Here is a 10,444-nt window from a genome sequence, read left to right on the forward strand (position 1 = left end):
CTAAAATAACGTAAGTAAATCATAAATAAAGTGAACTAAACATAAATGTCAAGATTAAGAGGCATAGAAATATAGGAAAATATGAGCACATTAAGAACCTAAGTCGATCATGGCCGCAATCAAAATCAAAATTATTTATCGAAAACCATATTTCATGACTAAATTCACAATTTCAACTCTGAGCATGGAAATTCACTAAAGTAATTTATAAAACCAAAATATCTTATCGGAAAAACAAACCAAGGCATCAATCATAAATCAATTTCCGAAACTAAATTTCAACATGCTAAAGGAAAATGAAATAATCGTTCATAAAAGAATTGCATGCATAGTATTAAAAACAAAAGTCCACACATAGCATAAGACTAAGTCTGTCATTGAACCGAACTCTCCTCGTCTAGGGGCTACTTACGTCTTGTACAAAACAATGCTCATGAACATAAATCCAAAGTTCGGAATTAAAATTACGTAAATAGAAAACCAAACTTAACGTCATCTCCCTCAAAAAATTAAATTCTCCAGTTCTCCTTGGATTCAATCCAAACTTCACTAACCTTATCATTTCATCAATTCTAGCGTTCTAGAATGAAAACGAAGAAAATCTAACGTTCGGATTTCCATAAATCAACACCCGGAACTCCGAAATTTAGAAATTTTTAATCGATATCAAACCTTTACTAATTTAACCAAAATCATATCCACAAGTTTCATATATTAAGCTCTACTTAGTGGGCTAAACCAGAAAGCCAGAAGAGGCGGTACGCTCCCCCACATAAGGGAGGAAGGGGCGGCGCGTAGGCCTGACGTGCCACCAATCTGACCTGTGATTTGGGCTGCGAAACCTACATCAAAATCTTCCTCTCAACAATCTCATCCATTCCTAGAACTACAACAAACATTGAATCAAAGCCAAATGGCTGGAATTTACCTCGATTTGAAAAAGGAGCCGAATTCTTTCAAAGCTCTATTTTCCTTCATTTTTTTTGAATCGCACCAAGCCGTTTGGAGGGATTGATCAGTGTGAGGAGAGCTCCAAAACCCAGGTTGTCTTGTCGTCTTTGGTCACTAAAGGAGAAAGTTCCAGCCAGGTCGAGTGCGTGTCCTGCTGAAGCACCAATTACTTTGATTCTTTCTCTTTCTAGTGCAAATCAGAGCTAATGGTGGCCAAATGCTTGATTGTCGTAGAGAGGTGCGCTGAATGCAATGGTCCAATGGTCTGGGTTGGCTTAACGGCGAAGAAAGCCTTGGGTCTTTAGGTCAAGTCGGGTCTGGAATTCAGGTCACATGGGTGAGTTCGGTTTGATTCGGTTTGGTTTTAGGCCAAAACCGAGAACAGAACCGAACTAGACTTCGGTTCAGTTCGGTTCGGTTTTATATTTTTCAAACTTCAACACCGAAAATCGAACCGGACCGTTCGGTTCGGTCCGGTCCAGTTAGGTTTTTTTTTTAAAAATAAAAAATTATTTAATCAAACGGTCCGATTCGGTTTTTTTTTTAAAATAAAAACTATTTAATCAAATTTTTTTTTAAGGCCTGTTTGATGTTCCCTTCCCTTTCAATTTTAGCTAGCATTTTAGGATCCTTGCTCACCAATATACTTACAAAAATTACATTGGAAACTAGGAAATTAGAAATCAATTAGAAATCAAGGCCATTGGAGCCTTCTCAATATGGCCATTGGAGCCTTTTCAATATGGAACAAATCAAGGCCATTGGAGCCATTTCAATATGGAAAGAAAAAAGAAAAAAAAGCTAAAAACATTATCTAGAAATATATCCTCTAAACAGCTAGAAAATTTTGATAATTGGTTGTTGTTGCCTGCAAAGTGAAACGAAAATGCTTCAGCCCAAATACATTAGACGAAAAAGAAGATACTGACTTGCTTTAAGAGCTATAACAGTTTCGTACAAGATGGCTTATGAAGATTAAACAAAAAGGGCAACTCTTTCTACGTTTCTATCAAAACCCAGAACTTACTTTTTAAAAATAAAATAAAATAAGGTGAAGCAAAGTCAAGGTAGCAACTTTAATAGCAGACCAGATGCACATTGTCAACAGTTACTCTGATTAATGCCCCTCTCAGTCACAAAAACAACTCAAACCCAACAATATGAACACAAATCTGCTCCCCAGAAGGTCTGTTTTATTTTTTATTAATTGTGTGAACATGCAAGAACATACCTCTAAAGCAAACACAACATCAAAACTCCTATGCAGCTCTGCTCCTCTACTAGTTTTTCTTTGCATGATAAAAAAACACAAGGCTTGAGTTTAAGAAAAGAAAAAGTACCGGAACTAGGAATACTTACTAAATGATAGCAATCATAAATACAATTACTAACTCAGGTTTAAAAGACAATAACCTGGAAAAAAAAATGTGATTGCATTTTACATACTAGCTCTTAGTAATTAGACAAATTTATTAATATAATATGAAGTATGCTCCCGCATCATGAAGTAATTGCAGAAGCAAACCACTCATATTATTACTTAATGTGGATCAAGATGTCCAGGACATAGGGGTTGGCAATGAACTTATGGTGATGGCAAAAAGACGAGTATGCACAATCAAATAGCAAAACTACACGCCAATTCCAAATATATACAAGAAAGCCAAAACAATGTAAAATATCTGAAAAACTTCACTCTGCCCCCACAAAAACCAGTGTGTTTAACTTACTTACATGTGGTCAAAGACAAGCAACATGAGATCAGAGCTCGTGAAGAATGCCTTAAAAGTTTTGATAATACGGTACAACAATCTCATTCTCTTACTGGGTACAGAAATTGATCTCTTTTGCACATGAACTCCACAGGCTGAAAAGCATCATAAATGAATTCTCAATCTGAACAAGAATAATAAAACAAATAGTCGATTAATCCTATACCACAATAGAGCTGACCTTCAAGTGAGCAAGTGAGTGAAAATATTACCTTGAAGTTCAATTGTTTTAGAAAAATCCCACTGCAATATGAACTCTTAACCTCCTCCTCAAAACCAAACAAACATGTACAATATCTAGATTCATTGGTTTGCATGGAGTAGATATATTCTACTGGAGTACTGGGCATCAAGACTTAAATATAAAACAAAAGAAAATGAATCATTTTGAACATAAGCTCAGAGTCACAGAAGAAAAACCCCAAAATTATCAGATTCAGTATACTAGACTGTGGATCTGTTAATCAACATAAATGAACACTCATCACAGAAAATAAAATCAAACCGAGCCACTGAACATTGTGCAAGGTCCCAGGCTTCGTAACTCAAATACCATGACATCACCCATCGATTTCATTTCCTCTAATCACATCAAACATACAAAAACAATCAGTGACGAATAAACCCAAAGCAGATCTAAACATTGAATGATCAGAACCGAGATTGAAAAGATGAAAAGATGGAAAGAATCTGAGATAAGGAGTAAGACGTACAGATCGGTACTTCGGCAAGCAGTAGGAACAGACGGGCTGAAGCGAGGTCATGACGTCGTAGAGATCGGAGCAACGCAGCGGTGGCCATGGCTGCTTAGAACGGTAAAGAGAACGATGGAAGAGAGAACGACAAGAATGAGATGTTGATCGCTGTGCGAGAGATCTGATAGGTGTGCGAGTCATGTGAGAAAGAAAGAGGCTGAAGAAGTGAAGAGACCCGAGCTAAAGAGAAGTTCTCGGGAGAGACAGACTGAAGACTAGACCGAGGGAATGAGGGATTGAGTGAGTATTTATACGGCGACCATTAGGGTTTCAGAATTATAACCAAAACGACGTCGTTTTTGCTTAGTTCGGTTCGGTTCGGTTTTGAACGGTTTTTGACCCCTAAAAACGAAAACCGAACTGAACCGGTTCGGTTCAGTTCGGTTTTTTTCATTTCGGTGCTGTTTTTTAGGCTTCGGTTCGGCTTTCGGCTCGGTTTTTTTAGGTTTTCGGTTTCGCGAACCCACCCCTAATTAGAACTTGAGAATTAGGGTTTCGATTGAAATGGAAACTTACCAAAATGGAAAGTTGAAAATGTTATTTATAGTAGGTTTCCCGAAATAGTAACATGAGATTTTTAGATCATAACTTTGTCGTACGAATTTCGATTATAGTATGTCGCGTGTCCACGAACTTGGATAAACATCCTCTACAACTTTCGTGAAGGAAGTTCTTTCAAGAAGAATGAAATAAAAATTCAGCTTTTGGGTCCACTAAAAGTTTGAAACAAAGGTAAAAGTAACGATAGTTGTCGTTTACTGTCCAAATGACTAGTAAACCAGTAAATTAAGGTATGAGACGTAACAGTGATGCTAGCACCGATGTTAAGTACGGGGAATCGGGTGGGCCGTGTTGCTGGTGAGACGAATGTAGTCTAGTCATGGGTGACATCTAGGGTTTCTAACCCTAGGGAGGTTGGGTCGGCGGTGGTCCATGGAGAGATGGTGGCAGAGTTGCTTTAGCAACCCAAACGAATTTGTTGCAAATGATGGGTTTTTTGACAACTAATATGTAGGCTATTCAGGGTTGGGGTGCTGAGGCGGGACCAATGCAGGTAGAGGCGCTTCCATCTGCTTTGTTGTCTCAAATTCTTTGGATGCGTTGGGACTTTCCAGTGAAATTAGTTAGGTTAGGGAAGAGACCTATGTTTGTGGAGGTTATGGTGATTGTTGCTCTATTGGATGTGGAGGAAGACTTTGTATTCCAAATACTAAAGGTGTGGTGCATCTGTCTCCTGCAAAGAAGAAGAAAGGTTGGTCTAAAGGTGAAGAACAAAGCTAAAGTTAATGAGAATGGGCCTAGACCAAAAAAAGAAGAGGTTTCCTTAGAAGCTTAAACTTAGTGGAGATGCAGAGGTGGTGGAGGCTGTGGTAGAGGCTATGGTGGAGGAAATGGCAATGGTTTGAACTCCATTGGAGGTAGCTGGGGAGGTAGGTGTATGTCTTCTTTTGGACATGACACCTAGTTCTGCTCAAGATTGAGAATCTCGCCAACAACACCCGCATATCCAGTGCCTTTTGATTTTTTTTTTTCTGCGGACTATGTATGATAGTTTTGGATGTGCTTTATTATTTATAAAAATGTTGAATCGCTTAAGTAATAACTGTTTTGTCAATTTCATTGTGGTGGGTCATTATGTATAATATTTTTAGGGAAAAATTCATGAATAGTACTCGAAGTATGACCCACTATTAATTTCAGTACACCAAGTTCCAAAACATAAACCTTAGTACATGAGATTTCAAAATCGACCCATTATACATACACGACGTCAATGACGCTGTTAGTATCATGCCAGCTGTCATATTTCAAAGGGTAAAACGGTGTCTTCAAATTTTTTGCTCTGAGCACCCATCTATCTCTCTTATCTTATTCTGGGCACCCAACTCTCTCTCTCTCTCTCCCCATAAACCCGCCCTGGAACACGACTAGTCTACTGCTATCTAGCCTCACAGTAATGGTGACCTCCATCTCCTCAATTCTGAACCAATCTCGCCTTCATCTCTAGAAGCCATGTCATTTCGCTCTCAGGTTCCTTGATTGGAAATCGGAAGCAGCTTCCGGAATTCGATGCTACCATCAGCAGCGGACCACTACTCTGCTACAAAGGAGGAGTTGTGGCTCTAGAAGCTTCTTTCACTCTAGCTCTTCTCTTCCGAACCACTTCAACGACAGCAGCCTCTGCCACTTCGTCGCCTAGATCGCCGCTATCACTACCTCTGAAGCCGGAGAGTCGGATCAGGTCGGTGTTGAGCTTGGTCCGGAGGAAGAACTGGAGCGAAAGGGCAGACGTCGGACGGGTGAGATTTCGGGTCGTGGACCAGAAAGACAGTCCCCATGTCTCCCTTGCCGAGGACTATGATGGCTTTGAGGTTGTCGAGGTTCAGCTCCGGTGAAAAATCCGACTGTGATGGGGGGTAGGATTGAGGATAGGGGCTGTAATCGGAGGTGGTGAAAAGCGGTGTAGAAGCGTGGTGATCAGTGGTGGTGATCGGTGACAACGAAAAGAATAAGGAAAACAGATCCAGGCAGTGATGGATATGAGAGTGGCTATGAAGGAGATAAGAGGAGGAAGAAGCGAAGTCACAAAAGGCCAGGGGGTCATGATTCTAGACCAGAATCTAGTGCTTCTGATTCTTCAAGTGATGAGAAAAGACATAGGCCTCTTGAACCCATACATCTCGTCGTCAACGGTGGCGGACACGGGGGAGGAGTCGTCGGAGGCCATTGTTAGAGACTTAGAGTTTGGGGTAGCAGAGTCGGTGAGCAAGGTTGAGAGAGAGAGAGAGAGAACCCATTAACAAATGAAAAAACCAATTTTGCCCTTCATTATGTGCATAATGGCATGCGGACTGACGAAGTTATTGACGTCGTGTACCTATATTGGGTCAGGCTTCATATTTGATGTACCAAAGTTTATGTTTTGGAACTTAATGTACTGAAATTAATAGTGAGCCATACTTCGGGTACTATTTATGAATTTTTCCCATATTTTTAAATGAATTCATGTGTTATCACGAGACGATTAAACCATTATAATGATTAGGCATCCCTCGTAAAAACTCCTTGGTCTCTAGACATTTAGCATTAGAAGGCAAAAACTAGGGAAGGTGTACCACGTTGGTTTGGACACCTCGAGTGCCCAACTGCCTATTATTTTGACCGTTTGCCCACACAAGAGCAAAAAGGACCAACTAAAAATCAAATAAAAGGGAAAGAAGATATACCAACCAAACACTTGGCTGAGGAGTTTAAAGAAAAAGAAAAATCGTTTCTTTTTAAAGAAAACAGTATTTAACAAAGCAATAAGAATATGAATGGTCACTGATTCATATTCAGTAAGTAGTGCTCTGAGTCCAGCCAAGCCAACAATGGCTTCGCTTTGTCTCAACTCGTTGCCTCTGCCTCCACCTTCTCAGCCTCGCAAGCTCTTAGAGACTCCTCCTTCTTTTTCTTCTTCTACTCCTTCTTCACTGAACAGTTATGGCAAAACAGAGGCCTCCAAGCCCATAGTCGTCAGTGGAAACCCACCCACTTTTGTTTCTGCTCCCGGTCGCCGAATTGTCGCCGGTTAGTGTTCTTTGAAATCTTTGCATTTTCTTTGTGTGTTTTTTGATAGAAATGTTTTTACGTTTCTCAAAGAGAGGGTAACATTTTATTCACCGGTAAAAGAAAGCTTTGACATTTTAATGCTCAAATTTGCTACAAGTGTAGAATGCATTTGAACTTTTAAAACTGGATTCATGCCAATAATGAAGGGAGGTTTTGTCACTTTGCACATGATCAGTCCAGTATACTTAAATATTACTTCCTTATTACAACTTACGTGGTGTTTCATTCCACTCAAATGTTGCTACGTATTAAATATTCTATAAATATAAATCTAAAATCATTACATAGCTACTTCAAAGACAAAATCTTGTCATTACATGTTTTATTATTATAAGAGACAACATTTGAGTGCAAGGATAGTGTATTGGACATACAAATCAATTACTCCTTGTTTGTGCTGAAAACACCTTAGAAATGACTGTTACTTGGTATACTTGAATTGTCATTTGCTTATGCAAATGTAGCCAATCATTGAAAAGCTGAGAAATTGTTAGAATTGAATATCTAAAATGGTGAAGACATCCATGGGTGGTATGAGTGATCAACATTGTCTCTAGTATATGTTCTTCTCAGCTCATGGTTTATAGAATATTTATCCCTTTCTGTGCTTGTATACATATAGTTGGGGATCTGCATGGAGACCTTGATCAAACAAGATGTGCACTTGAGATGGCTGGTGTGTTGAGTTCTGATGGTGAAGACTTGTGGACAGGCGGGGAAACGGTAAAGTTAGAGCCTTTAATTTGGTTTTTTTTTTCTGTTATAAAGCCACCAAGTTTTGGAGAACATGAGGTTTCCCTTGCAACTTAGGTATTAGTTCAGCTTGGAGATATACTTGATCGAGGTGAGGATGAAATTGCCATTTTGTCATTGCTGCGATCCTTGGATATCCAGGCAAAAGCTGAAGGTGGAGCAGTTTTTCAGGTTTGTACAGAAAAATTGGAACTTCTGCACTGCTGGACTATTTATTAGATGCTTGAAATGTTCTAGCAAAACACCAATTTCATATTGTTCAGAGTACAGTAATTTTAAGAATTCTCTTTTCAATGAAATTCAAGGATTGAATGGTGTTCTACTCCTTGTAATTGTTTAGGTCAATGGAAATCATGAAAGCATGAATGTGGAGGGGGATTTTCGATTTGTGGACGCTGGAGGATTTGATGAGTGTATTGATTTCTTGGAATACTTGGATGACTGTAGAGATGACTGGGAAGAAGCTTTTGTTGACTGGATTGGTGTCTCTCAAAAGTTGAAAGAAGATAGGAAAATGCCCCAAAGTTATTGGGATCCATGGAATCTAGTGAGGGTACTGAAGTCCTCTACTTCAACTTTTATCCTTATGCAGCTACTATTTTAATGTTGATTTTGATGAGGTTTTTTAAATATTAGGACAGAGGCAAAAGGGTGTGATTGCCAGATCAATCCTTCTAAGACCAGGCGGTCCATTGGCGTGTGAGTTAGCGCGACATGCTGTTGTTCTTAAGGTCAATGACTGGCTCTTCTGTCATGGTGGTCTTGTTCCTCACCACGGTAAAAAATAGTACTACTGTTTGATCTAAATGTTATCTTTTGTTTCATAGAAGAAGTATTATTTATTTCTTGTTTGGATATCTGCAGTTGCATATGGCATAGAGAGAATGAATAAGGAAGTATCTCATTGGATGAGAGGACTCAGTGAGAGTGAGGACGATCCTGACATCCCTTTCATAGCCACAAGGGGATATGACAGTGTAGTTTGGAATCGTTTGTACTCGAGAGATAACTCAGATTTCGATGACTACCAGAGTAACCAGGCAAGTAATAACAGTGCTTTAATTTCCTTCCCTTGGAAATGGGAGAATTAGGACTAGTTTCTGAATGAGTTTTTCAGCTATAGTGCTGGTTCTTTCATTGACTCGTATCTTTTATCTGACTCGGTTGGCTTTGAAATCAAATTTTCTCTCAGATACACTCTATTCTTGAAAAGACACTACAAGCAGCTGGTGCTAAGGCAATGGTGGTAGGGCATACTCCTCAAACTGTAGGAGTAAACTGGTATTGGCCTATAGTCTATATTTTCTGTAGCCATATCTCTTGTTTTGTGTCAAATAGAAGTGAAGTAGATGGGAAGGGGTTTTCTCATCTTTTGTAGACTCAATTCCTATGCTTATGCATTCTCCTTGCAGTAAATACAATTGTAGCATATGGCGGATTGACGTTGGGATGTCAAGTGGAGTTCTTAATTCAAGACCAGAGGTAAGCTATGTAGATGGAGGAGATATAGAAAGTGAGCATGCGTGATTCATAAGATCATATAGTAACATCAGTATGAATCTGTTTATATTCTCTTAGTATCTCGAACTGGCCAATGAATGGAATTAGATGAGATCTCACCTATATATTAACCAGTCTAAACCATAAGGCCTCTAGAGCTCAAGCTCAATTTCTCGTTGCCTTGTAGTTTGTGTCTTTGTGACATTACAGTTCAGTTTTGTGTGTATATTTTGACTTTGTTTTCCAGGTTCTTTTAGTAAGCAGGGACAATAAATTCTCTTAGAGGATAATAAGTTTTAGTGGCTATTTTATTGAAAGATCTAATGGAATTAGACAAGATCTTTGACTTACAGTAACCAGTCGAAAGGCTAGTATTTGATCTAGAGTTTAAGGAAATTAATTTCTCATCGCCTTATAATACGAGGCATTGCAGTTGAGTTCTTTACTCTACACTTTGACCATTTGTTTTACAGGTTCTAGAAATAAGAGGCGATAAAGCAAGAGTTATCAGAAGTGAGAGGGATAGCTTCAGTGAACTCAATGTTGTTGATTATATATAGAAACAAACAGACAAGATGTTTCCATGGCTCAAATTGTTTATACAACAGAAGATTAACATTGATGACGATGAAGATTTAGCACCATTTTTGACAATCTTGGGAGCAGAAACAGAAGAGCAGAGAAGCAAAACCAGCTGTTGTATCATATCGTGTATATATATACCCGAAAGTACAAATTGTGTGCTTGTTTCAATGAAACTGACCAATTGGATTTTACAGTGATTCAATTTGATTAGCTGTTATCTGGTCTTCATCATGGAGATGTATTAGTTGTTTTCATTGTTAATACGTACGTACCTCTACTTTCAGCCTAGCTTGAAGATCATGTAACTTGATTTATTATATACACTACATAATCATTGATTATAGTTGTAAGTTATATTGCAATGACAGTTTGTTGTCTTTATAGAGTGATTTTGAATTTTTGATAGCGCTTTAAGGTTTTTAAATATTAAAACAATGGTTTCTTCTGTAGTAGGTTGCATAAACAACGAAATTGGAGATTGACATTTTTTATTTTTTTATTTTTAAATTTTTTTTT

The 10,444-nt window shown here is 38.6% G+C and overlaps 1 protein-coding gene and 1 long non-coding RNA gene across 3 annotated transcripts; one reads left to right on the top strand and one right to left on the bottom strand.

Annotated features, from left to right (window-relative positions):
- Positions 1-1,654: 1,654 nt before the first annotated feature.
- On the bottom strand, positions 1,655-2,809 carry LOC133734570 (uncharacterized). The gene is made up of 2 exons (XR_009858415.1): positions 2,686-2,809; positions 1,655-2,240 (listed from the first exon to the last, which is right to left on the bottom strand). It is a non-coding gene; the product is annotated as an uncharacterized LOC133734570 (long non-coding RNA).
- Positions 2,810-6,745: 3,936 nt separating this feature from the next.
- On the top strand, positions 6,746-10,309 carry LOC133731785 (shewanella-like protein phosphatase 1). 2 transcript variants are annotated; one of them, XM_062159190.1, is made up of 9 exons: positions 6,746-7,048; positions 7,713-7,813; positions 7,901-8,014; positions 8,184-8,396; positions 8,485-8,620; positions 8,708-8,883; positions 9,033-9,124; positions 9,256-9,325; positions 9,817-10,309. In XM_062159190.1, the coding sequence occupies exons 1-9, from the start codon at positions 6,796-6,798 to the stop codon at positions 9,901-9,903; spliced, it is 1,242 nt and encodes a 413-aa protein (XP_062015174.1). In that variant the 5' UTR covers positions 6,746-6,795; the 3' UTR covers positions 9,904-10,309. The 2 variants fall into 2 exon arrangements, with proteins under 2 accessions (XP_062015174.1, XP_062015175.1); XM_062159191.1 differs by having other exon boundaries at positions 6,747-7,048; positions 9,036-9,124.
- The last annotated feature ends 135 nt before the right edge of the window (positions 10,310-10,444 follow it).

Source organism: Rosa rugosa, chromosome 2 (assembly GCF_958449725.1).
Source record: "Rosa rugosa chromosome 2, drRosRugo1.1, whole genome shotgun sequence".
In the NCBI taxonomy this organism is placed as follows: Eukaryota; Viridiplantae; Streptophyta; class Magnoliopsida; order Rosales; family Rosaceae; genus Rosa; species Rosa rugosa.

What these genes read in the sequence shown, in the direction of transcription:
- LOC133731785 (XM_062159190.1), top strand. Translation starts at nt 6,796, where the DNA reads ATGGTCACTGATTCATATTCAGTAAGTAGTGCTCTGAGTCCAGCCAAG. An exon ending in CGGTCGCCGAATTGTCGCCG is followed by an intron (nt 7,049 to 7,712) that starts GTTAGTGTTCTT and finishes GTATACATATAG; the next exon opens with TTGGGGATCTGCATGGAGAC. An exon ending in TTCTTAATTCAAGACCAGAG is followed by an intron (nt 9,326 to 9,816) that starts GTAAGCTATGTA and finishes TTTGTTTTACAG; the next exon opens with GTTCTAGAAATAAGAGGCGA.